The sequence below is a fragment of the Strigops habroptila genome, chromosome 9 (genome assembly GCF_004027225.2).
Source record: "Strigops habroptila isolate Jane chromosome 9, bStrHab1.2.pri, whole genome shotgun sequence".
Classification (NCBI taxonomy): Eukaryota; Metazoa; Chordata; class Aves; order Psittaciformes; family Psittacidae; genus Strigops; species Strigops habroptila.
This window is the reverse complement of record NC_044285.2, coordinates 19,723,996-19,750,420: the sequence shown is the minus strand read 5'-3', so window position 1 is coordinate 19,750,420 and position 26,425 is coordinate 19,723,996. Positions and strand designations below refer to the sequence as shown.

Below are 26,425 nucleotides of genomic sequence, written 5' to 3'. Positions count from 1 at the left end.
CTCTGGCCTCTGCCCAGCCCTGTGTCACCCTGCACTGCTGCTGGGTCTGCCACCACGGTCCATGTGTCTGCATGGTATGTGCAGGAGGGCAAGGGGGAGGGCTCGCTCCTCCGTGCCTCAGTTTCCCCAAGCATTGGGAATGGAAGAAGGCACGGTGCTGTGCCTTTGACACATCACTCCCCGTTGCTCTGCAGGGAAAGGGCTTCTAGTGGGGACCCTGAGCCCTCAACTCACTCCCTGAGCTGCTGCTGTGTATGTGATAACCATAGCCCCATCCCTCCCAGTCTGAACGTTTCTCCCAGCTCATGCTCCCAGGAAAGCACCCATCCCACTGCGCACTCCCAAGGCTGCAGCGAGGCCACCAGCCGCCCCAGCAAACCCTCCAGGAATGACAAGTATGCGGCCGAGCTCAGGGCCACTGTGAAGCTTCCCAGGGCCTCTTCTCCCTGGCCCTGGGGATGCCACCACCCCAAAGCCCCAGCATTTCCCATCTCCAGCTGGAGGCAGAGTTTTCGCTGCTCCTAATCCTTTGCCATATCTCGGCACACCCCAGAGCTGCCTTTCACTCTCAGGATGCCCCGAAATCATGGGCTGCACGGACTGAACCTCCCCGCAGCTCATGCAGGGCGGAGGGGCAGGATGTGCTGCATCCCGCAGCACCGCGCGCCTGGCCCACATCCCGCAAGCCCACAGGACAACACCCCGGTGCTGGCTCTGCTGCTCCGCTGGCTCCAATGAGCTCTTCTCTGCTGTTTTCAGCTGGCCTAACCCAAAGCATTGCTTGAGTGGGTGTGGGTGCCGGCAGTGAAATGAAATCCCTTGGAAGTCCCTGCGGGATGGCGGGAGGCAGGCTGGAAAACACAGCTTTGGAGGGATGGGGTGGGGGAAGTGCTGCCAGACACATGCAGCGATGGGAGCTGCTGCTGTGCTGTGTGTGCACCCAGGTTTTCAGGCTGCTCCTTCTCCACAGCCGGGTCACTTCAGTGCCCATTGGAACTGCTAACACAGCCAGGGCTCGGTGCCAAGGAAAACTCCCTGTGGTCAAAGCCTGGAGAGGCAATTGCAGGCAGGGGAGACTGGCAGCACCAGGCATCACTGCTCACTGGGACACGGTGGCTCAGAGCCCGTGCCGCCGGGGCTGAGCCACCTTGCCATGCTCCCTGTCCTCTCTGAATTACTAAAGCCTTCTGCCTGGTTCCTGCTTCTATTATATTTGCTCAGCCTCTGTGTCGCCTCTGCACGCTGGGAGAGGCAGCGGAGCAGTGCCCGGAGCGTGCCCGTGTGCGTTGGTGCAGCACTGGAAACCTCTCTCTTAGTGGCACCCTGCCACCCTTTCTCCTGCAACCCAAGAAGCTGCTTGAGGCCGAGCTGCCTGGTCCTTTCCAAGGGGCTCACTTCGGGGTCTGAGCCCTGCCTGTTGTCTCCTCATCCCTGCATGGACCCTTCATCCCTGCGCTGGCCGGCGCAGGCAGCAGAGGAAAGCTTTGTGCAATCCCTCTGCTAGACCCGGCCTGACCTTTAAACGCTGAAGTCATCTCTCGCCACAGCACAAACACAGCAGGGCCGGGCCCCTCCTGAGCCCTGGGTTGCTTTAGCATTGCTCCACTGGGAGCAGGGAGCTTTCCCCAGCTCCAGAGCCCCTCCTGCGGGCAGCCGAGGGGGGATCCTGATGGAAAAGCACATGGAATAAACTCGGAGTTTATTCTGGGAGCTTTTTCTTTCTTTTCACTCTGTTTTTAGCATGGTGGCTGGGAGGGAAGGACATGCTTCGCTGAGTGCCTTGCAATCACCGGGCTAATAATGGGCTGGCTAAAAATAAGGCAGGGAAGGAGCCTCCTCCTCCTTCTCTCGGACAGGGCCAGCTCTGTGTCTAATGGATGGCATGGGGACCAGAGCTGCTCTGTCTGCTTCCCCCGCCTCAAACCCCCTGTGCCAGAGCCAGGGAGCCAGCAGAGGGGCTTTGTGCCCTCTGGAGCAGGGACGGGGCTGCCATGGACTCAGCAGCCAAGGGGTTAACCTGTCTCTATGGGAGTGCGGGATTTGGGCACAGCTGGGGCAGATCCTGAAGCACTCACTGCACTATAAAAGGGATTTGCTGGGAAGGGGGTGAGCTTCCTGGGCTGGGGTTGTAACTGAGGCAGGCCCAGAGCTGGGGCTGGCTGTGGATGGGGTATCCCAAACTTTGCTGGCAGCCCTGGCCCCTTTCCCTGCCTGGGTGGTGCCTGTCCCCTTCCTTTGGAGCATCTCTACAACTACCAGACAGGAGGTTGTAGTGAGGTGGGGTCGGTCTCTTCTCCCAAGGAACAAGGGACAGGACAAGAGGAAATGGCTTCAAGCTGCACCAGCGGAGGTTTAGATGGAGATGAGGAACAATTCCTTCCCCAGAGGGTGCTCAAGCATTGGAACAGGCTGCCCAGGGCAGTGCTGGAGTCACCATCCCTGCAAGTGTTCACACACCGTGTAGCCGAGGCCGTCAGTGCCATGGGTTAGTGGTGGCCTTGGCAGTGCTGGGCAATGGTTGAACTTGATGAGCTTAAAGGTCTTTTCCAACCTAAACAGTTCTATGTTTCTATGATATTCTCCAGAGCCCAGGCTTCCAGACACCTTCCCAAAGTCTCTGCAAGGATCTGGGCATGATGATCCTGATGGAAGGAGCTGCTTTCCCTCCTCTCAGTTTGGGACGTCTTGGGATAGGTGAGGATAGCCTGGGGAGTGGCTGCTAGGCTGGCACTCCTGTTTTCTACTAACTTTGGTGCAATTTGCAACTAGTGATCCTGAACGGGGCAGGAGGTGTCTGAATCAGAAGGGGGGGGACTCCAGAAGCAGGTGAGACCTATTTGCTTCTGACTTCATCGAGATGGGCATCAGGAGAGGAGTGAAAGGTGCCTAAACAATGAAGCGTTTCCACTCTGCTGATGGAGCAGACCCTGGGGCAGGCTGCTCCTAGACGGGGCGGCGAGGGGCCGCCGCCTGCCGCCGTGGCACGTCGCTGCGGGGCCGCAGCGCTGCTGCGGGGCGATGCTCCCATCTTGCGGGCGGTTGCAGCATCGACGGGGCGGAAGGAGCGGGGCCAGCGCAGCCGGTCTCTGCCGCCTCCAGCGCCTCGCCGCGCCGGGAAACCCTCCCATCCCTCGGAGCCCATCGCCCGCCTCTGATCCGCGCCCCGGCTCTGCTGTGCCCCAATTGCCAGAGGTGCGTGACCCGGCTTGGAGTGGGTCCCGTGGGGTCCCCATGAGGGCTGACCCCCCCCGGCCCCCGCGGTGTCCTGGCGCTGAAGCCCTTGGGGTGGCTGCCCGCCCATCCCCGTGGCATCTTACCTGCAGGCCGGCGTTGACCCTGAGCCGGGGCCCTTTGGAGCCGCGGGGCAGGATGGTGATGAAGATGGTCCTGGGCTGGCTCTGCCGGTCCACCTCGGAGGCGTTGGCCAGGAGGGTGAAGCTGTCGGTCCTGGCGCCGGGGCCGTGCTGCCGGTACTGGATCTGCTGCCGCTCCACCTGCAGGGGCAGGGGCTGGGTGACCCTCAGGGAGGGGACCAGGGCACCCAGCCCGGGAGGAGGGAGCAAGCTGCACCCCTACCACTCGCTCCGGGGCATCCCTGCAGGGTGGATCCAGCACAAAGGCAGGGAGTGGGATCCCTCTGGGGATCAGGCTTGGAGCCCGGTGTGGGTGCTGCGCCTGCATCCCCACCCTGTATCCCCAGGGACATTTAAACACACCGTGGGAGATGATACATGTCCCCCACCCCAAACCCCTCCATCCCAAGGGCAAATATCTTGGATGGTGAGAGGAGCCTTTCCCTGCCTTCCAGAGCTGCTGGGGGCTGGAGCCCACCCTGAGCTCTTCCCACCCCCCTGGGAAAGCAGGGTGGTGGGCAAGGGGCACCCTTGGTGCTATACCTCGCTCCAGGTGAAGCTGTGCAGCCCACCATCCTCAGGCCGCTCACTGTTCAGGAGGGTGCCGAACCGGGGGGGCTCGAGCACCATGAACTCCACACCCAGAGCCGTGTAGTAGGGGTTGGGGATGTTGAGGATGCCTGTGGACAGGGTGGCAGAGCCACCTCCTGGCACCGTGATGTTGCGGACATCCAAGGGGACGGCGATGGGGAGCACTGCCAGGCTCACCACCACCCTCTCCAGAGGGTCCGCACCGCTGGCTGTGATGTCCACCACAAACTGGTCACGGTCCTCCTGGGGCTTGGAGTGGAGGTAGAGGACTCTGCCATTGTTGATGTCCTCCTGGGTGAAGGACTGGACGCGGTCCAGGCTGGGCTGCTCGTTTGAGTCTTGGCCGTGCTGAAGCATTGCCAGGAAGCCGGAGGCTGGGGGGCTGCTCACCAGGTAGACTATGTCCTGGGGAGGGATCTCTTCATGGGTAACCTGGGAGTGTGGAGGAGACACAGTGTGAGTGTGGGGCTGGTGCCTGCAAGACTGGACTGCTCCACAGCCCCACTGCTGTGCAATTCCTGAAGGTTTTGCTGTGGGATAAGCTGCAAGAGTCACCTTCTTGCTCATGCTATGCCAGAACCCCCCATGTGCCCCATGGCAAAGCCTGACACGGGCACAAGTCCTTTGCTCCAGGAAGATGGGAGTAAAATGGAGTCCCATGTGTGGCTGTTCTGGTTTGGTGGCCAGGGAAGAGATGCATGCTTGGGGAATGACGAGAGAAGGGGATACTCACCAGTAAGTGTTCCTCCTTGATCCCAGCTCCTTCCCCCTGGAAGACATGGATCTCCTTGTGGTTGACTATGTGCAGGGGGCTGGGATGGGTGTCCAAGAACACACTGATGGCCAGCGTGTCCTCCACCGCCACCTCATTCGCTTCTACAGTGAACTGGAGCTCATCCCGGGTGTTCCTGCTCCCGTTGTGGCGGTACGAGATCTCTCCTGCTAGCAGGTCCCTCTGGGAGAAGGCCATGACCGGCTGCTCCCCTCTCAGCACAGTCCCCCACCTCGGGGGGGTTGTTACCAGGAACCGTATCTCTTCATCTGACCTGATGTCCATGTTGGTCTCTAGGCTGAGGACAGAGGAGTCAATGCTCCCGCGGCTGCCTTGGTGGATGACTAGACCGGTGTTGTTGACTATTCTGATGTAGGGGTCTGATGCCTGTACTTCCAGGAGGGCCGTGGTTTGGTGGAGACCATCCGAGACCTGCAGCTGGATCCAGCCCCGGTCAGCCCCTGAATGGACAAAGAGGATCTTCTTCTTCCTCAAGTCATCTTGTGTGAACCGATAGACCTGGTGGCTTCTGTCATCAACGGACACGATGCTGCCAAACAGAATGTCCTTCCTCGCCAGCACCAGCTGCGTATCGGAGAAGCCGGAGTCCTTGTCGGTGAAGGCGATGTCATCTGTTGTCAGTAGGTGCTGCCCGTTGCGCACCACATTGAAGACCTTATTCACCACCTGAACCGGAGTGTGGTCATTGACGGGTTGGATGGAGACCCTGAAAACACCTCTCACCTCCTCTGCCTCGGGCTCAGCGCTGCCCTCACCCTGCCTGGTCGCTACGAAGGGGATGTCATCCTCCAGCGTCTCGGAGTCATCGTGTTGGTACAGCAGCCGGCGGTGGAGGATGTCATCGTTGGTGAACTCTGTGATCTCCTCTCTGGAGGCCCAGCTGTGGGACGCAGCCCAGGCCAGCCTCCCATGTGCTGGTCCCTCAATCACTTCATAGAGGTAGTCCATGCTATTCATGCTCTGTACAAACAAGTGGTCCTTGGAGATGACCGCTTGCCCACCTTCCGGCACGGTCAGGAGAACGTTGGTCAAGGCTGGCGCATCAGGGTCCCCACCAGTGCTGATGGTGTAGGTATAGACAGGAGAGTGCTGCTCATCCGCGTGGACGCGGAACTGGAAGGTGTCCTCGGCTTGCTGAGAGTTCCTGATGGTCACGCTGTAGCTCAGGTGGCTTCTCTGCAGGTCCTCTTGGGTAAATCCAAAGCCTTCGGTTAGCCTGTTGCCAAGCAGCTCCAGGTTTCCCTTCTTGGGAGCCTGGATTATCATGTAGTGGAAGGGGACTGGGGTGGAGTTTGGATCTTCCAACATTGCTTCCAGCTCCTTAGTGGTGATATTTCTGTGCCGTTTGTTCTTCATCTGGAGGGGGACCATGGTCTTCATCTTAATGGTGGCTCTTTTAATCCTTATGAGAAAGGTGTTGTTTTCCAAGACCTTCTGCCCCACCTGGACTTTGAATCTCAGCTTTTCCATGCTATCTTCCAGCCGGTGCTCTGGGTCTGTGCTAAAATACTGGATGCGCCCTTGCTCCAGGTCTTGCTGGTGGAAGGACTCAACTTTTTTCCATTCCCCTCCCATGCTCCCTTGCTTCTGGACCTCCCCGTACCTTAGGGGCTCTGTGAGGACATACAGGATGGCCACTCGTTGTTGCACTGCGTTTGTCTCCACTGACAGGTTGGCTGTGGTAATGCGTGCAGCCCCTCCTTGGGAGATGGAGAGACCGGTGTTGTTGTGCAGGTGGATGTCGGGGTCAATGGCGAGGATGCTCAGGGTGGCAATGGGGCTTGGGACTGTGCCATCATTCACTTGCAAGGTGAGCTGTGACTTTGTCCCACTCTGGTGCACGTAGACTACGTTGCCTGCTTCCAGATCCCTGCAGGAGAACTCTTCGATGGGCACTCCAGGGTGAAAGTCGTACTCCACGTAACCCTCCTCCATCTGCTGGCCACCATGCAGCTGGAATTCCAGGTCATCGCAGGATGTGTCATCATCTAGGACCTGCAGGATGTCAGTGGTCAGATGCTTCCGTGTGTGTTTCAGCATCGTCATGTGGTTCCCATGGGGGAAGATCACCTGTGGGGCATCGTTGATGGGGTTGATCATGATGGGCAGCAGGTACATCTGCCCCTGCCGCAAGCACTCTGGGACCCCTTGCTGGGCTGTCACCGTCACCTCCAGCATCAGCTGGTCCATGGGCCCCTCAGAGCCGTCGTGGATGTATCTGACCTTCCGATTCACAATGTCTAACAAGGTGAACTTCCTCCTGCTCCTGGACCCAGGAATGTCCAGCTCCAGCTGGCCGTGCCTCGGGTCGTTGGTGATGCTAAAGAGGATCTGGGACTGCCGGATGTTCGCAAGGCTCAAGTCCACTGTTGGCTGGGCATGTTTCCACTCCAGATAGGCCATGCCCCCCTCGGAGACGATGAGGGGGCTGACGTGCAGCAGCCTGCTGACGTTGGCGAAGGCGGGTGGGAAGCTGTTGTCCGGCCGGCACGGCTCCACCACCAGGCCTGGAGCTCCCGACCAGACATCCGGAGGTGGGGAGGTGGGTGCCTCATCCTGCTCGTACACCTCATCGTATTCCCAGTAGTGGTCCTGTTTTCCACAGCCTGCTGTGATGTCCCTTGTGATCACGGCATCTTGCAGACTCCTCCTCTGCAGGTTTATCCGCAGGTCCTCCAAGCAGCCAATGAAGGAGCTGTTGGTCATGGTCCACACTGAGATGAAAGCAAGGTGATGCTCTCTCAGCCTTTGCAGAGCTTTTTCATTCATACCTCCGATGAAGAGGTTTCCCTGAAGGTCCAGGTAGTTGTTGATACCCCTGTTGGATGTGGATGAGGCGTAGTAATCTATCAGTATCTCAAACTTGTGGATGTCTGTGTGGACTTTGACATAGTGCTGCTGCTCATCACTGATGAAGACATTATTGTGCAGGACAATGATGCCATTCCCCTTCTCAACAAATCCTCTGAGGCGCCCGTTGGAGATCTCTAGGTAGAAGAAGTCATTCTCCAGCCCTGCGTGGTAGATGAGGGGTGCCTGGGTGATGCTGGTTGTTATCACAAACTCAATGGTTGCTTCCTCCCTCGCTTCCCACGTGGGAAATGCGATGTAGGAGTGTGGCCCCAGGAACCCAAAGGGCTCCTCGGGCTCTGCAGAGAACTGCGTGCTGCACCCTTCCTGGACCCGGTGGAAGACCTTGGAGCTGCCATCCGAGGACAGAGGGGAGAGCACATCCAGGCCATTGAATGTCACCAAGTGGAGGCAACCTCGGAAGGGTGCGCTGGCCTCGGCGAGGTATGGCAGGTCAAGGCTGCCTGTCCCCCCGGCATAGAGGCCGTACTGGATGTCCAGCTCCCGTGTGGGCCCTGCCATGTCCACGGAGCTGTTGAAGAGGCCGTCAATGGTCATCGTCATCCTGCCATCCTCCACCAGCAGCTCCACGTCATGCACTGCCAGGTTATTGAGCTGCAGCTCCGCTGGGGACTGCAGGGTCACCTCCTCCGAGCCCAGCCGCAGCCTGGCCTGCAGGGGAGGACACAGAGTGCTCAGCTCAAGCAAGGAGACACCTCTTCACCTACCACAAATCCCTGCTGGAGCACGGAGCCCTCCCTGGGCACTCACAAGGGGTTTGGTGCCTCTGTTTGCTGCTGTGTGCCCTGCTCTCCTCCTCCTCTAGGCATACTGTCCCTCATCCTCCCTGTGTTCATGCCCTCGCTGTCCTGCTCTCTGAATTTCCCTCCTTTTCACTCATTCCCAAGTCTTAGGGTTATTTCCTGGTGTTTCTCCATCCCAGTCCCACAGCTGGGCTTCTCCTTCTCCCTACATCTGCCAGATGCTGGCTTCTCCTTCCCTGCTCCATCCTGCCTGCTAGCCTCCATCCCTGCAACCTGGGCTGCTTCTTGCCCTGGGAACGGGCAGGGAAATAGCAGGCTTTGCTCCCCAAGGGCAGCACCCTGGAGCCTGCTGAAGCAGAGGGTTAGCTGGTGGCCTCTGAGACACATGGTCTGCATTAGGGAGACCTCCGGCCAGCTGCTCGCTTGCTGTCCTGCTTTGGTTTAGATGTGGTTGGTGGCCCAGCCCGGGCTGCACAGAGACAGGATGTGTATCTCGGATGCTCTTTTCCTTCATGGTGAATGCCAACACCCTAACCACAAGAGTGAATTTTATTCTTCTGCCTTGATCCCTTCCCATTCCCTAGCTCCATTTGGCTTGTGGTGGCACAGGGGAGACCCCTCTCTTTTCTCAACCTTTCTCTTCACTAACCCCTTGCACCCCAGGGGTGCTATGCACCACGTCTGACCATGGGGTGCCAGTGTCTGGGTGCCTCCATGACGCTCTCCCATGCAGTGGGTGAAGAGCTTCCCCAGCTGGACCCTGTGTCTCTGATAATCCCAAGCCTGTGTCCACTCTCCTCTTGACCTCAGCATCCCCTGATAGGGGTCTTGGCAGCCTGTGCTTGTGTCTGGCCCCTTCATCCTCGCCCCACAGACCCCAGCCCGGGGGGTGCTGACCTGCAGGGTGCCGGCCCGCAGCTGGAGCAGGAGGTGGTCGGGCTGCCCGGCGGCCAGGAAGAGCAGCCCGTTCCCCTGGCTGCTGTAGAGCTGCAGGCGCAGCCGCACCGTGCGCGACGCATCCGCCAGCGGCATCTCCACGAAGCCATCCCCGAAGAAAGAGGCTGGGGAGAGAAGGGAGAGCGGGTCAGGCACGGAAGGACACCCCCTGCCAGCCCTGCCTGTGTGGGTGCTGAGCCTGGAGCCTCCCAAGCACACCCATCCGTCCTTCCCCATTTCCCCTGTGACATGGTGCTGTGACAGCAGCCTGGACAGACCCTCAGGGAGCCTGTTATTCCTCCTTGTTCCATGGCTGAGTGCCCAAGTGTAGGAGGCAAACTGACACCCTAAGGAGTCCTCCCCACTTCTGCCGCAGCCATCAGCAACCTGCTCTAGTGGAAGGTGTCCCTGCCCATGGCAGGAGGTTGGAACTGGATGAGCTCTAAGGTCCCTTCCAACCAGTCTATGGTTCTATGATTCTATTATTTATTGTATCATCCAAACACTGCCAATGTTCACCATGAAGGTGGCTGCTCCATCAGTGCTGGAGGACTAAATGCATGTGCCTGTGATCCATATGTGGATGTGAGCCTGTACAGAAGCCTCTGCTCAAACAGGGCGCCTGAATATGCCGCTGGAACCTGTTCAACACCCAGTATACATCAGCCTTGGAGGGACTCAGCGCAATGGCATGTGGTCATGAAATGAAAGACTGTGTCACAGGGCATATGCGGGAGAGGGCAGAATTAAAAGCACAGGGAGTGGCAAGGCTTAATTTTAGAGTGCTATATAACGTTTAGCTGGCTCATGCATTCATGTGCATAGCACACATGTTAAACGCACGTGTCTGCCTTAGCTCCAGAGCAGCCCATGGCAAAGTTAACTCTGCGCTTGCAGGGCGAAGCATAAACAAGAGCTGTAAGTTGTAAACGTTTGGGGAGGATATGTCGAGGAGGGGGGTGAACATGCACGTTTTCAGACCATATGGAGTCACAGGCTGTAGAGCCTGCTGTGCTCCAGTTTATGTGTGCGGAGCCTTCCTGCTGTACTTCACTTGCCATGAAATCCGCCCTGCTGCAGACCTGCGGTTGGGTTTGAGGCCCCACATCCAGCTTTCTATGGTGCCAGTGAGGGTTGGAATGGCAGGGGCAGAGTCGGAGCACTCTCCTTTGGCTCAGTGCACTTTCTTGTGCCATGTCCTGTGTAGGGGATGCTCTCCTGAGTCCTTCAGGAACAGAGGCACCACACAAGGTGATTTCCCGCTGCTGGTTGTGGAGAAGACACCTCCGCTTTCTCCTGAGGTTTGGGAGAATAACATGGGCGTTGCAAGGCCCATCACCCCACCCGCTGTGGGCAGGGATGAAATGGCAGCATGGAAGTATGGAAATATCTTGTTTTAATACCAAGCCCTTTGCTCAAGCCTGCTCATTTCCTGCCGTTGGCACAGGGCACTTTGCCTTCCTTGTCCTCTTCGGCGCAGCCAGTGACTCAGAAGAGCTTTGCTGTTCTTCACAAGGCTATGTCCTCTCCTGACCTGCTCCCTCCTCCCAGGGGTCCCTGCAAAGCCAGCCAGCCCCAGCACACCTTGCTCGGTGGCCAAGGCTGGTGGGTGCCGCTCTCACCACCACCTTGTCCCAGCGTTCGGTGAGCTGGGCACATTGCAACAGGGACTTTTCCCCTCCTCTTTCCTTGCCCCGACACGGGCAGGCGCGCTCATGCCCGGTGAGGCATGCACACATGCATGCAATATACTGTGCTCCCCGGAGATGCTGCATGTACATTATGTGCTGACTCCTGTCTAGGCTCCCCCGTGCGTGCATGCTTCGTGCTCCGGCTCCCATTGCGTTTCGGTTTTGTGGCTTCCCCTAATCTAAACCACGTGTTGATCGCATGGGCACCAAGCAGCTGCTCTCATGGGGAGGGCTGGACCCATCACCAGTGTCCCTGCCAGCCCCGCGGTGCTGGGGCTTGTGTTGGGGCTCACTTTTGGGGCTGGAGGAGCATTCCAGTGTGACAAGAGGCAGCAGCTTCCGCAGCCAGCACATTGTGTCCCTCCTCTGTTCTCCCGAAGCTGCCAGAGATGTTTTTCTTCTCTTTTTCTCATCAAATACCACCAACAAAGAGCTGCCGAACGTGGGGATGCCCAGGGGAGCGGGGCTGTTTGCTGGGGAGGGAGGAGGGACCCTTGCCTGGGGTTTCTCTCCAGCAGCAGTGGTGTGAATTACTGCTGTTTGTCTTCCCAAATTCCTGCTTTGTTTCAGGGCTGCTCTCCTTCTCTGCTCAGCAGCCTGGCCGGGATGAGGATGAGAACACCACTTGACCTGTGGCATTTCTCTTTCACAAGGGACTCGCAGCTTTTCACCTCCTTCTCCCCTCTTCCTTGCCCTCCACATTGCAAAAGATGCAGAAAATATGGCTTGCTGGATTTTTTTGGGTTTTTTTTCTTTCCCAGATGCATTTCACCCTGGAGGAGCCTCCTTGGCACAGGGTGCACCATCCCACAGCTCCAACTTGGACACGCACAGATAACACAGGGGACCCCCCAGGCATGCAGCGCTATCTGTATTCTGGCTGCAGCCAAGCGTCCCAGCATCACCCCATGTGGATGCACCTATGTGGCCCAAAAGCACCTTACCCAGGGGATCACTCCACAGGTATGTCATGCCCCAAGCTGAGCCTCATCCCTGGATGGAGGTGCTCAAGCTCCACTGTCATGGGAGCAACGCTCCCCATGTCCTGGCCATGGGTTGGGGTGGGCACCCTGGCTGTCTTGCTCGCCCTGGCTAAAAATAATTGCCATTCCCAGCTCACAGCGTCCCACGGGAAATCGCTGTCCCTGCCTTGCCAGGCCCATGGAAAGGCGTTGACGAGACGAGAGGGGCCTCCGTCACAGTTTCCGAGCAGCCGGCCAGCAGCCAGCAGATTATAGGCTGCGCTGTCATTTGGGTTTGGGGGGGTTTGCATTGAAAACACCCAGGAGACGAGCCAAAAGCAGGGAGTGAGGGGCTGGGAGCGGGGCCCTGCATGTGCTCCGCTCCTCCCGGGGCCAGGGAACAAGCGAGGGCTGTGTGTGAGCCGGCGCTGCCCCGGCACCCTGCCCAGCCACCGGCCACGCGCCGGGACCGGGACGCTGGGCCATTGCCCCCTGCTCCTCCAGTTGGAAACACGGCGGGTTCAGCCTCTCCAGCTGCTGGTGTTTGGTGTTCAGGGAGGTTTTTGACACTCCAGCCCCACAGTGAGCTGGCTCTGATAGCTCAGGGTGCAGAACTGGTTCTGGGCAGCACTGCGAAGGGGATGGGATCCCTGTCTGCCCCGGGTTCTGGGGCTCAGTGGGCTGCTCTGGGCTCTTCTCCACGTTGTTAACATCTCGGTACACAAACTACACAAACTTCTCCCCAGCACGTAGGAGGATGGAAGAGCCAACTCTCATCCCAGGGAAGGGAAAGCTCTCACAAAGTTCAGCACAAGGGTTTGCAGAGAGAACCGGTGCTGGACATGAGGGGTTTTAGCACCAAGGAGATGTCTCCTGGGCGTGCAGGGGTAATGTGAGCTGGGGGATGGATGCCTTCTCTGCCCACAGGCTCCTACCCAAGCTTAGGGCATCCCCATCCCTGCCCGTGGGATGCACGTCAGGGTGTGCATGAGGAGCTGCATCAGTGTGCGGGGATACAAAGGAGTCCTCAAGGGGCTGCAGAGACTCCCAAAGAGGATGCTGAGGCTGAGGAGGAAGGAGCTGAGCAATCCCAGCCTGGGGAGGGGCTGGGCGCTCAACAAGGCTCCATTGAGGCTGCGGTGGGGGGCAGGTGGGGGCCTGCACTGGTGGCTGGTGTGTGTTTGCAGGGAGGGGACTGGAATCCATTACAAGCAGCTCTTTAATCACACCGAGCGGGTGCCAGGAGAGCCCCGTGCGGACACACGTGCCCCCCCTGAAAGCCTCCCTGTGTCTGCAGCCGCGTCCCGCCCTGGCCACACCGCTGCTCCGACGGTGGAAAAACAGCCCGGAATGAAGGCTCCTTGTTGCCCGAACAGCCCCAGGCTTGTGCGGGCGCTGGGGCAGCCTAGCCCGGCGGCTGCCCCCCTTCCTGCCCCCCTTCCTGCCCTTCCTTCCTTCCCCTGCCTACAAGCAGCCCCTGTGTCAATGGTGTGCGCTGCTGCTGAGCCCCCCTCGCATGGGGTGTAGCTGGGGCACCCAGCCCGGTGCGTTTCTCCGCAGCAGCAGCAGTGCCGGGAGCTGGTTTTGAGGCTCTCTGAGTGGTTTGGGGTTGTTTTTCTCTTAGTTGAATGGCTTTATAAGGTGGTGTCACCCACTTGCTCTGCAAACACTAGAGGCGCTTGAGGGCACCCACCCAGCGCTGGGGTGCTGCTTGGCAGCCTGAACCCCTCCTGGTCCCCATGAGCTCCGGTCCCCACTACCAGCACAGGCAAGGTGGGCAGGACCAGCCCTCCTGCCTCCACCATGGGTGTCCCCAAGCTTCAGACTCCCTAATCCCAGCATGGCTCCCAACAGGACGTGCATTCCCCTGTGCTTTGGCTGCATCCTGGGAGGTGGCAGGGCTGGGCTGTGCCCCCATCCCGGTGCAGGGTGGAGGAAGGGATCTTACTGAGAAAGGCTTCTTTATGTTACACATTCCCTTCGTTTTACGGCGTGGTTTTATTTATGGCCAGGGAAGGAAATGAGCAGCTTGCAGGGCAGGCTAAGGCAAACACAGCCTTTGGGGTTTGGCTGGGGCCTTGCTGGGAGGAGGGGGTGCTGGGGGGACAACTGGGGGGCTGCTGCTGCCTTCAGGGCTGCCCAGAGACCCGAGGGGGTGCCTGGGTGCAGCACAGGGGCTGAGCACCCGCCTGGGTTTCTGCAGTGCAATGGAGACTGGTCACACATAAGCTGCTTTTGGGCTGCAGCGATGGCATCCAAGCCTGAGGGGACCTTAGGGACATGCCATGGTCCCCTCACGCTGGCAGACCCTCCTCCACAGACAGCATAGGGCTGGTTCCTCCAGGGTGGGCTCAGGCATTTGTGATGGGGCAGAGCCAGCCCAGCAAACGGGGAGAAAGCAGGAGAGCAGGGAAAAGCCTCTCCCAGCTCTCCTGCTTGTGGGGTTCAGCCCCGAGATGTACAGGGTGGGGTGTCATCGGCACGGCTCCATCCCTGCTGTGGTCGCTCACATGTGGAGGAGGCCCTTTTCGCTCCATCCCCACTTCCAGGCTTCATCCCGCATGACTGCAGACAATGACTGCAGCTCCCACATCCGGAGCCAAGGCTGTGCATGCTGCTGGAACCCCAGCAATGGGAACCAGAGCTCTGGTTCTCGCCTCCCACCCTCCACCTGGCCCTCCCTCGCAGCAGGGCTCCCGGGGGCCGGGGCTGATGCTTTCCAGGAGTGCTGGCCAGCAGAGATTGCTGGAAAGCAGCGCCCGGGACACCGCCAGCAAACCCACAGCCCATCACCCTGCACGGGGCTGCTTGACGTGGCCATCACCCTTGGTTTGGGTGCAGGAGGAGAGCCCCTGGGCTGGGCTGCTCTGCTTTGCCCCCATCCCATCCTGCTGGCTCCTGCCTCCCGAAGCAGCTCCTCCGCCCCTACCTCTGGCTGCACTGCACTGCTTTGAAACCCTCTGCCTGTGTTTATGAATACAGTTCCTCTCCCTGTTCCCCTGCCAGATTCTTTCCCACTTGCCTTCCCCTGCCTGACAGCTTTGGGGAAGAAAAAGGCCTTTTTGCAGCCCACGGACTTCAGGGTCAGGGGAAAACATGCCCCCTGCTCCTCCTCCGCTGCCTGGGAGGGGGTTCTGCTGTATCACCCCATGTCTTTCCAGCCCGACGTGTCTGCCTGCTCCTGCCTGCCTTCCCCATCCTTACAAAGCAGCCTCAAGGAGCTGCTAGAGCTGGAGGCCGTAAAACGGGGTCCAGGAGGCTTGGCTGGAGCTCCGAAGCTCCAGCCCTTGCTTATCCAGCGTGGTTTTACAATGATTCAAGCAGCCCGTAAGCTGATGGTATTTCCTGCTCTCTCCTGCTCGGCCAGATGCAGAGCCACGGAGGGGAGGGCAAGGAGCTGATCCCTGGCACTGCTGCGGCCCTGGACACACATCGGCTGCACCCCAAGCCTGGCGTGAGCAGGAGCAGGGATGGAGAGCTCTTAATGCCTTGTGGCTGAATGGCTCCGGAGGGACTTAAGGAATAAGTCTGAGCTGGAAGCGGTGGTTGGAGTTTTTGCCCTGGGAAGCGAAGCGGGGGGAGAAAGTGGGATGATTTGGGGAAGCAGGAGGCTCAATGGGGCTTTTGTGCTGTCCCCTCAGCGTGACTCAGGCTTCCGCTGCCAGAGGTTGGCCTGGAAATATCGTATCAGCCCCAGAGGACGTGGTTTCCAAACCACCCCGACTCGGGCTTGGTTCTATTTTTTCCTCTTTCTTTCTTTCTCTCTTTCTCTTTCTCCCAAGCTGTCTCCCCCTCTCACTGGCTGGCAGGTTTTCCAGCTCCACCCTGCACATCCCAGCTCCCACAGCTTTCCCTACCCTGGCTCCATGCTTGGGAAGGGCTCACAGGGCCCATGGTGGCATATGGGGGGACAAGCCTGGCCAGCCGAGCACTGCAGGAGCAGGGAGACCTTGAGGGAAGCGCTGGGCACCCAGGGCACACATCCCACTTGCGGATCCCTGAATCCCATCACAAACCAGTGCCCATTCCCGAGCCCATCTCCAGCCCCAGTGCAGGGAAGGAGCCTCCCTGGGAGCTGGCAAAGGGACCGGCAGATCTCAGCCAGGGGATGCACAGAGTATCCCTGGAATGGCTGGATGTTACCGGAGAGATCCTTGCCTGCCGTCAACAAACAGCACCACTGGAGAGGGGCCCATCTCCAGCCGCCCAAGCTCGGATGTTTCCCAGCCTTGCTTGTGTCAAACGGCTCTTGGAATGCCAAGACAGGGGGTGGTTATCGGCCAAAGTCAGGGAAAAGGGGGGAAAGATGGAGTGGTGCATGGAGGGAGATGCTGGAGCTCTGCAGGAGCTACCTGCTGGATTTAATCCCTGCATCCAGCGCTGTGCTCAGGAGTAGGGAAGGAGCTTTCAAAATGTGCAGCCTGGGATGATCCGGCTGTAGCTGTGCTGTCAGGGCAGCACCCGCAGCACCCCAGCACCCACAGTACCCTGCATCCCATAGGCCATGGTCGGGATGGGCTTTTTGTGATGCTGGGTGCTGTGAGAGGCAGAGAAATGCTTCTCCACAGACAGGGAGAGGTGTTTGCAGTGTGGAAGGGGAGAGAGGGGCTATTTTTCGCTCATCTGGGGTTGGCATGCCGAATTGCCTGCCTGGCAGTTCTAACTGCAAAGAAAATGAGTATTCCCCCCCCCCCCCCCCCCAACTTTCTGGAGCTGAAATCTGCTTTCTCTTCTCTTCTCTTCTCTTCTCTTCTCTTCTCTTCTCTTCTCTTCTCTTCTCTTCTCTTCTCTTCTCTTCTCTTCTCTTCTCTTCTCTTCTCTCTTCTCCTCTTCTCTTCTCTCTTCTCCTCTTCTCTTCTCTTCTCTTCTCTTCTCTTCTCTTCTCTTCTCTTCTCTTCTCTTCTCTTCTCTTCTCTTCTCTTCTCTTCTCTTCTCTTCTCTTCTCTTCTCTTCTCTTCTCTTCTCTTCTCTTCTCTTCTCTCTTCTCTTCTCTTCTCTTCTCTTCTCTTCTCTTCTCTTCCCTTCTCTTCTCTCTTCTCCTCTTCTCTTCTCTCTTCTCCTCTTCTCTTCTCTTTTCTTCTCTTCTCTTCTCTTCCTCTTCTCTTCTCTTCTCTTCTCTTCTCTTCTCTTCTCTTCTCTTCTCTTCTCTTCTCTTCTCTTCTCTTCTCTTCTCTTCTCTTCTCTTCTCTTCTCTCTCTCCTCTTCTCTTCTCTCTTCTCCTCTTCTCTTCTCTTCTCTTCTCTTCTCTTCTCTTCTCTTCTCTTCTCTTCTCTTCTCTTCTCTTCTCTTCTCTTCTTCTTCTCTTCTCTTCTCTTCTCTTCTCTTCTCTTCTCTTCTCTTCTCTTCTCTTCTCTTCTCTTCTCTTCTCTTCTCTTCTCTTCTCTTCTCTTCTCTTCTCTTCTCTTCTCTCTTCCTCTTCTCTCTCTCTCTCTTCTCTCTTCTCTCTTCTCTTCCTCTTCTCTTCTCTTCTCTTCTCTTCTCTTCTCTTCTCTTCTCTTCTCTTCTCTTCTCTTCTCTTCTCTTCTCTTCTCTTCTCTTCTCTTCTCTTCTCTTCTCTTCTCTTCTCTCTTCCTTCTCTTCTCTTTCTCTTCTCTTCTTCTCTTCTCTTCTCTTCTCTTCTCTTCTCTTCTCTTCTCTTCTCTTCTCTTCTCTTCTCTTCTCTTCTCTTCTCTTCTCTTCTCTTCTCTTCTCTTCTCTTCTCTTCTCTTCTCTTCTCTTCTCTTCTCTTCTCTTCTCTTCTTCTTTCCTCCTCTCTCTGCTCCACATCCCTTTGGCGGTTCCCCCCCCCGCCCGCCTCCCCACTCCTGCTTTTCCATGGATGGGAAGCCAGGGGTGGGTGCTGTTTACAGAGCAAACAAACTCCTGCTCTATTCCTGGCGCGGGGGCAGGTCTGGCTGGCCGCGGGGTCTGTGGGGGTGTGGAAGCGGGTGCTCACATCCCCTCCCAGGGTTGTGGGGCACGGTGCGAGCCTGTTCTCAGCCACATCCACCTCGGGCCAACACTCCCCTCTCTCCTCCCCAGCTCCCAGAGGAAATGACCCTGGTGGGCCCAGAGATTGCTGTGGGATGAAGCCCGACTGAAGCCCCGCCAGAGGCTGGGAAAGGGAATGGGAAATTCCTGGTGAACCCCCCCACGCTTTCTGCCTATGCACTGGGGAGGGCTTATGGCATGCTACCAGATGGGGAGCATCCATTAAGATGCCTGATGTTGGGGGCTCTGGCCCCCAACCTCCTTCTCTTTCCCATCTTCCCTCTGCCTGCCCACAGCAGGGAGGAAAGCCAACCACCAGAAAGCCAAGATTTGGGCAAAACAAGCAGCAGGGATTCGCGGGACTGCCTCAAGCTGACTCACAGCTCACGAAGGCTCCTTGACCAGCCAGTGAGTCACGGTGATGGATGAATGTGACTTTCCTCTCTCTTTGGTTTGGAGGCACGTGATGGGACCTCCAAACCGTGCTTGCCCCATGACTTCCTCCACTCCCATCAAGTTCTGGCAGCACCCTTCCCTTCCCCGAGATGCTTTCTGTCTGCTACTGGCTGTCTGTCCGGCTGTCAGGCAGCCAAGAGCAGCCGTTGGGCACAGGGCAGCTCCCAGAGGTATTGCACGGGGCCATGCACAACTGGCACACCCCGGGAAGGAGGGATGGAAAATGGGAATTTATCACCGTCTGGGATCCAGGGCACGGGGCATAAACATCTGTCACCCCACCTCGCTGCTGGTTGGCAGGACGATGCTCGGAGGCCCTATTTGGTCTGTCCTGAAGATGAGTGACAGCAAACGGGTGCAACCAGGCAGCAAACCTGCATCCTCCCATCCCAGGGTTGGGAAGAGCCGAAGCAGTCCCGCTCCTCTGGTTTTAAGCCTGGCTTTGCAGAATCCAGAGCTGCCCCAATGTGGGCTCTGCTTTGCAAAGCAGCCCTTGGCTTTCCAACAGGGCAAAGTGGGATTCTTTGGTTGTGGCACACTAACAAAAAGCCTCGGGTCCACTTGCAGACTTCACAGGTAAAATGAGCATCATGCAGGCAAGACCATTCCCACTGCAACAGCTCAGAGGGAAAGCTCATCACACATTTCTCTCAACCTCAGTTTTGCTGTTGCACTGGCCCTAGAAAAGCTCTGCAGGTCATCCCATCCACATGCAGCATGGCAATGTGCAACTAAGCACTGGGCGTGATGGAGATGGTTCAGGGAAGGGCTGGTTTGGGAATGAGGGGTCTCTGATGGACACCCTCCTTGCTCTGTGTCTCCAGGAGATTTGGAGGTACATGGTGGTCAAGGGGCTGGTTGAAAAGCAGGCTGTGCTGAATCATAGAACCAACCAGGGTGGAAAAGACCTTTAAGCTCATCAAGTCCAACTGTTCCCCAGCACTGCCAAGGCCACCACTAACCCATGGCACTGAGGGCCTCGGCTACACGGCGTGTGAACACTTGCAGGGACAGTGACTCCAGCACTGCCCTGGGCAGCCTGTTCCAATGCCTGAGCACCCTCTGGGGCAGGAATTGTTCCTCAGCTCCAGTCTAAAAGTACCTGCCAGGGCACAGGCAAGCCTCGGGCGCTGTACAGAGAGGAGCTGAGGCATTTCTAGGCCTCTTGCAGCTGAAGGCTGGGTGATGCTAACGCTTGTCTCCCAAAAAGGAGACAAGCCAGAGCCCGGCACCTGGAAAGGGCTGAGAGAGCAGCCCCTGAGGCTAGGCTGAGCCAACGCCTGTTGCGAACAGTCTGTGCTTTGAGCTTTATTTAGGCACACAGACAGCATTTGGCTGCTGCCTCTCTAAGCCCTGTTACTGTCCAGCCTTCAACCTGACGTTAATTCCTCTGTCTTAACCCTGTCCTGCGATCCTGGAGGAATGTGCATATTATATATTTGCCCACAGCTCTCTGTTGCTAAATATAAGAGTGAGACGAGAATATTTCTTGACAATTCCCACGATACCAGTTTGCGTTCTCCCCCTTTTTCAGCCTTTTTTCCTGTTCTTTCCCATCAGCTGGAAGCTTTTCCAGCTGCTTGGAGCTGTGACCCTGAAACATGTGGCACAGCCACAGAAAAGAAACTTTGGAGGAATTGGTTTGATTTCCAAAATTAGAGGAGAGCAAAAGAGCTGATAACCCTGGGGGAGGCAGGAGGGGTCCTGGCTGGGTACCCTGGGGCACACACTGGTCCCAGGGCAGCCATGGACAAGCTGGGGTCACACTCACCTCCTTGGGACCCCCCATCACTGCCGCTAAGGGGTCCAACCAACACTCAGGAGTGGCTTTTTGGCACCCCCTTGCTGGAAGCTTGGGGTGAACGCAGCTCATAGAGACCTCATGCATCCAATTCCTTCTTCCCCCCACATCCTTTCTCATTTCAACTCCCCAGGGAGAAGGGTTTTGGGGAAGGGGAAGCTCAGCCTGCGAGCGACTTCAGTGGGAATAGGAGGAGAAACAAGCTGCCTAAAAACAGTTTACTAAAGCTTCACACTCGGGTGTCAAGAGGGCAAGTTTTATGAGCGTTGTTCTCTTTCTGATACGATCTCCTATTTGTTGATGTGCACGATGACTCTTCCTGTGTCGGGCTGAAAATTTTCCATCTCCAAGCCCCTGAATCTGGGTTTGAACGCAACACAAACACAGGCTTCACCCCTGAAACTGAGCCTGTCCCCGGCCCCGTGCCCAGTGTGCTGCTGATGCCCATGGTGGCTCTTCCCTGATGGGGATGGAGGATGTCCCAGGGCAGCTGTTCCATGGATATGCCTGCCACAGGCACTGGTGGTCTCAGCAGGGATGCTCCCACGGGGAAGGAGCTTGCAGGGAGCCGGTGCCCAGACCCAGGGTCACAGCTGGCACATCTGCTTCAGCCGGGTGCAGAAACAGTCCCCAGCATCAGAAAATGAGCGCAAACCCCCTTTCCTATGATCCTTCCCTTTCATTGATCCCTGGAGCTGTGCCCCAGCCATGGGTGGTGTTACCCGGGAGTTTGGCTGGTACCAGTGAAAGCCACATCCTGGTTTTTGGCGTTGCTGCAGCCCATTCACTATGGAAGAGCTCGGGAATGCCAGGAGCCCTGGGAGCCATCCTGGACACCCAAGTGGGCAGCGGCTCTGTGTGGTGAAATCCCTGCCCGGGATGGAAAGGTCAGGAATGAAGGAGACCACTCTGTCCACTAACAAAAGGGGTGTTTTTTCCACACAGCTTGCCAGGTGTCACCATTTTAGTGTGTGGAACAAAAAAGAAGGAACAAGGCCGGAGGGAAGGAACATGTCCCAGAGGCCACCTGCTTGCTGTGGAGGGAACAGGGGCAACAAGGGACCTGCAGGGACCTTACATGTACTGAGAGCCACAAGGCTATGGGGTTGTCCTTGTTCTCCTCCTTGCACTGGCACAGACTTGGATGCAGAAGATGGTTGGGGAGCAAAAGCCCAGAGGTGGTCAGTAATTCCTTTGGAAACTGCTTTCCAAAACTGCTGGTGGGAACCCATGGGGAAGTTTGGGGAAGAGAGACTGCTCAGTGAGATGTTATATTGGTTTTGGGGTGACTTAGGCGAAAAAAATGTGCTTTTTCAATTCCCATCACTGCTGAAGCTGCGGTTGCTGCTGACGCAGTGTAAATGGTTGGTTAGACCTTGAATGCAGCTTGAAGGGTCAGGTGAAGGCACAGACCTGTCCCAAGCAGGATGAGATGCATGTCCAGAGCTAGCTGAGGCTCAGACCATCGCAGGTATGAGCATCCCATAGCAGGGGAGGGAGCAGGAGGCAGAAGGTGTGCGGAGGAGGTGCAGGGCGGGATGCAGGATGGCCTTTGGGATGCAGAGGCAGGGCGCATTGCTGTGCCAAGGGCTGTGCGGTCAAACCTCACCACTTCTTGGAGTAACTGGATATAAACTGGATATAAAGCGCCCGCTCTGCTCCCTGCCCTGCAGTAACCCTCTGCCCAGCTCTGTCCTAGCACACCACCCCCTGCCCTCCCCGCAGCCCGGGGCCAGCCTGTCCTGCAGCACCAGGCTCCTTCTCCTGGGGGAGACCCTCAGCCCCTGGTGCCCCATCGCATGAGGGGTGATCCTGCATCCCTGGGGGCTCCCTGCCCCACACATGCAGCCACCCCGTGCACAGCACAGACAGACAGAGCAGAGCCAGGAGGTGACGCACACCCTGGAAAATGCTGCCCGGCTCCGTGTTTCCCACCATGGATGAGAGGGGCTGCCCTGCAGAGAGCTACTGTGGCAAGGCCAAACATGGGCAGGGAGGGCTGGCTCTCTGTGCCGGGGCTGCAGGACATGCCCTGCTCCGTGCCCATGGAGCTGGGAAGGTGGCTTTCTCCTACGGGCTGCTTGCGGCACAGACCAAAGCCCTGTGGCTCCTGCATGTGCGCAGGGAGCGAGCCCCATCCCACCCAGCACCACATTTGTGTGTGCCCCTGGGGACAGCATCAGACACAGCCTGGGTACCCAGCCGCCTGGTTGCCACAGTGGGTGAGCAGCCTAGATCCCTCCCTTGGCTTTCCATGCAGGACAACCTGGCCCAAACACCCGAAAACAGGCAGCTGCCTCTCCCTGCTCCTGCTAGCTTCACGACAGCTCGGGGAGAGGACAGCCTGCACTCACACCGCTGAGACCCCATCCCTCTCAGCCCTCCCGAAGCCAAGCCTGATCCGCTGGGTTTCTCCCTGCTCCATCCGTCGGTGGGACAGGGCTTACCTCCGGCCGGGGGTCCCGCGGTGACAGCCGGGGGCTGGCAGGCCAGCAGCAGCAGCAGCAGCAGCGTGGCAATGCCACCTCGGGCACCCATGGTGTCCCCCAGGGCTGGAGCAGCAGCTCGGGCTCCGGGCACAGCACAGTGCCGTGCTTCCACCAGCTCTTCCAGGCGAGGGCTGCAGCTACTACTATATTTAATGAAGGGGAGTTGAGGGAGGGCCCTGTAACTTCTCCCGCCACTCAGGAAGGAGGAATTTGCTCAGATGACAAAGTCAATCTCTTCTCTCTTAAAGGGGCCCCTGCCCACCCACTGCTCAAAGCACCCTTGTTCCCGTTGGGGTGAGACGAGGGAGGAGCGGCTGTTGCCACCGAGGCGGGAAGGAGCCTGATGTGGGGCGCGATGGGTGGTGCTGGGATTATCTGTGGCTGTCCCCGGCACCAGGCACAACCAGCTCCTGGGGTCCATGGAGTCCCGAAGCCGTGTTACCCATCCCTGGCTGCATCTCGTTCCCTGCCGAAGCAGCTCTCAGCAGGACTCAAGGCAGTGGGACAGTCATCGGGGCTCATAATAGTCCAACCATGCTAGATGGCACTGGGAAAAGGGCTTTCCAGCTTCTCCCTCCCGTGCAAAGCTGATGTCACACGTGTTAAGGACAAGGACACAACCGCTCAGAGATGCAGCATCCCACCCAGCCAGGATCCCCGCTCCTCGTCCCATAGAGCCCCAGCAGGTTTTAGGGCTCTCCTTGCCCACAGTGTAGCTCACCTCTCATCTCTCTATCCCCCTCTAAAGCTGCTCCCGGCCTCCTGCTTGGATCTGGCGCAGCACCCCCCTCCTTCCTCATAGATGTCTGTATTTCAGGTCCTTTTCCCTCCGTGCCGTGTTTCGCTGATGGATTACATACGGCTTGTTTCCTGCTGGTTTATTTCTAACCTCTTTAGGGCCCTCGGTGTGACTTTGCTGTCTTTGGCAGTGTTTACAACACCTTCCAGCTTACAGTCATCTGCAAACATAATTAATTTGTTGTTTACTCTTGCTTTCAAATCATTAATAAAGACATTAAATAAAGCTGGGATGTGCCGTTTTCTCAGTAACTTTTCATGAGGAATTGTCAGGGGCTCAGTAAGTTCGTTAGCTAATTCTGTTTAGTCTGGGGGTTACATATTACCCAGACTTGCTGATTTGTACAGATTCAATTTGGACAAGTATTCCCTTTCCTGCTCTTTATCTCAAGCCCTTCCAAGAACCTCTGTGTTGCTTCACTTTCTGTCTGTCCTCAGCAGTCCCCTCTTTGCCTTGCTAAGGGTTAATTGAGGGGCTTGGGGCACCCTGCTCTAGTGAAAGGTGTCCCTAATGGCAGGGGGTTGGAACTGGACGATCTTAAGGTCGTTTCCAAGCCAAACCAGTCTATGATTCTATCCCTGGGTTTGTCCCTGCTTCCCCCTTCCCAGGTTTGCTTTGCTCCCTGTGGCACCAAGGGATGAGCCACTGTTTGCCACAGGAACATTGGCCTCAAGCAAGGGCAGCAAGTATGGCTTGAGCAAGGAGAAGACAGCTCCAAGCACCCTGAGCATCCTCCACTTCAGGGATGCCCACCGGCCGCTCCTGCCTCTGCAGGTGGGGTTTTCCCTGTCCAGCAGCAGGGAATGCTGCCCGCTGGCCATGCTGGCTTCCGTGTCAGCCGGCACTGACCGGGAGGAGGTGTTGGGAAAACATCAGAGACAAGCCTGGCAATGACAAAGTAAATCCTTCGCTTTGTTTATTATTAATTATCATTATTTTCCCTCCAGTCAGGATATTACAACTTCTGCTTTAAGCCTCATGTGTTACCCAGAGAAACATCCCTGCGGCAGCCCCCTTTGGCCACCCCCATCGCCGGAGCCCCCGAGCGCAGCCCCACATCTGGCCAGCACATTTGCTATCCCTCAGCCAGGTCCTGGCTGAGCCAACATGTGGCTGAGCAGTGGAGGGGCAGCGCCAGCGTGGAGCGGTGCCTTTGGCTCTGCCCCGAAACCCGCTCTGCGGCATGGGGAGCTGATGCTGGGTGCCCCCACCTCCATTTGCAGGCAGCAGGGAGCTGCCCTCGCCCTTTGGTGAGTGCCACACTGCTGCTGGGGGGTACTTTGGGGAGGGTTGGGGGGAAAACATGACAAGTTCAATTCTTTCCTTCCCCTGTAGCCCAGAGGATGGTATTGAGGCAGCCACGGTCTCCGGCCCTCCTGGCTCAGGGCTGCTCTCCCTCCTCTCATGCTGGCCGGCCTCCGGATGTGTTTATTTATCTGAGCCCAGCTCTTATTTAGGATGTGTTTCCAGCGAAGCCGGTGTGAGGGAGGTGTGGAGGGCTGCCGAGGGGCTCCACAGCCCCCGAGCCAGAGCCCTGCCGTGCCTGCAGGGATGTGTGGGAAGCTCTTGTCTACTCCATCTCTATCGGGCGCCCTGCTTTGTCCGTGTATCCAAGCCCAGCGCAGGTTGAGAAGCCGGGAGCCCTTACCCTGGAGAGCCTTTTCCCTGAAGAGCAACGCGCCCTGTTTGCTTGAGACTGGAGTAATTCAGAGCAGTGGGATGCTGGTGTTCACCTGCAGGGAAGAGACACCCCATCCACCCTTTAATAAGCCTGTGCTTGGCTTTTCACCCCAATATGACATCCTGCACCCTGGCTGAGCTTTGCACCAGCCCCAGGCTCCCACCCTGCCACCCAGCACCGGCAGAGCAGGGGCTGGGCCGCCCATGGAGCAAGGATGGGGGTTCCCGATGCTGTGCGGGGCTGCAGCTTGGGAAGAGAGCCCATCTGAGGGAGGAGAGGAGAGCAGCAAGCATGCTTGGAGCGCACCGCCAGCGTCTGGAAGGAATATCCCATCCGGTGCTGGCAGGAGGGAGCGCATTCGTGAATGCTGCTGGGATTTAGCTTCTCAGCATCTGCCTTCCCAAGTGCTGAAGGGATTTTATAGGAAACAAAGCAAACCCTTTGGATCTGACCTGGTCGAGGCAATGACGCAGCTGGAGGGATCTCACTCGGGGTGGCGGGTCCCCAGCTTTTGCCATGCGCCCATTCCCTGAGGAGCAGGACATCAGCTGGGTGCTGTTCCAGCCCGGCTGGAGCCTCTCCTAAACATATCCAGTGTTTAGGACAATGGTCATCTCAGGGAGGTTTGCTCTCTATTTGCTCAGGGAGAAAGCACTGCAAACCTTGTGACTGCAGTTCCAAACAGCTGGGCAGATGTGCAGTGTGTCTGTGGTTGGGGTTGTACAGAGGGATGTCACAGGGTTTGTCTGGTATGTCCGGCGTGCCCTGCCTCGGGGCGAGGGAACAAGGAGGAAGAGGATGCTGTGGGGAGTTGGGGCTGCTGTGTTAGGAAAGAGAAGCACAGCCCTGTGTCCTCCCAAGCCTTTCTCTTGTCTCATTGCAACAACCAAGCAGTCTGTGCAGCAGGGACTTGTCATGCTGTTAATTTAAGGAGACAAAACAGTTCTTCACAGAGTTTCAGGGCCCTGAGTGTGCCAATTGCCCTGATGAGCCCCATCTGGGCTCTCATCCACACCCTCCACCCCCTGTATTTAAGCTCAAGTGCCTTCCCTCTTTGTTTCTCCTTCTCAGGGATGTGGTGGGGCATGAGACTGGTGCTGGTCTCTGGTGGTGGCCCTGCCTGCTCGGGCAGAGCGATTGCATCCCTTACCTGGCTGCCTGCCCTGCCGAGAGACTCCCCTTGACCACAGTGGTGCGCCCTTATAATCAGGATGGGGAGCAGGATGTGTCTGCAGCATGGTGAGCAAACACCTCTCTGTTGCCTTGGTGCTACTTCAGGGTGTTCCGCC

The 26,425-nt window shown here is 57.6% G+C and overlaps 1 protein-coding gene across 1 annotated transcript in view; it reads right to left on the bottom strand.

Moving 5' to 3' along the window:
• The window catches only part of CSPG4 (chondroitin sulfate proteoglycan 4), a 31,683-nt gene extending 6,029 nt beyond the window's left edge, over positions 1-25,654 (bottom strand). Inside the window, 7 exon segments of the mRNA XM_030498075.1 lie at positions 3,318-3,494; positions 3,897-4,376; positions 4,678-8,259; positions 9,249-9,412; positions 22,615-22,714; positions 22,716-22,793; positions 25,589-25,654. Coding sequence (XP_030353935.1) covers positions 3,318-3,494; positions 3,897-4,376; positions 4,678-8,259; positions 9,249-9,412; positions 22,615-22,714; positions 22,716-22,793; positions 25,589-25,654 — 4,647 coding nt within the window.
• Between the last annotated feature and the right edge of the window lie 771 nt (positions 25,655-26,425).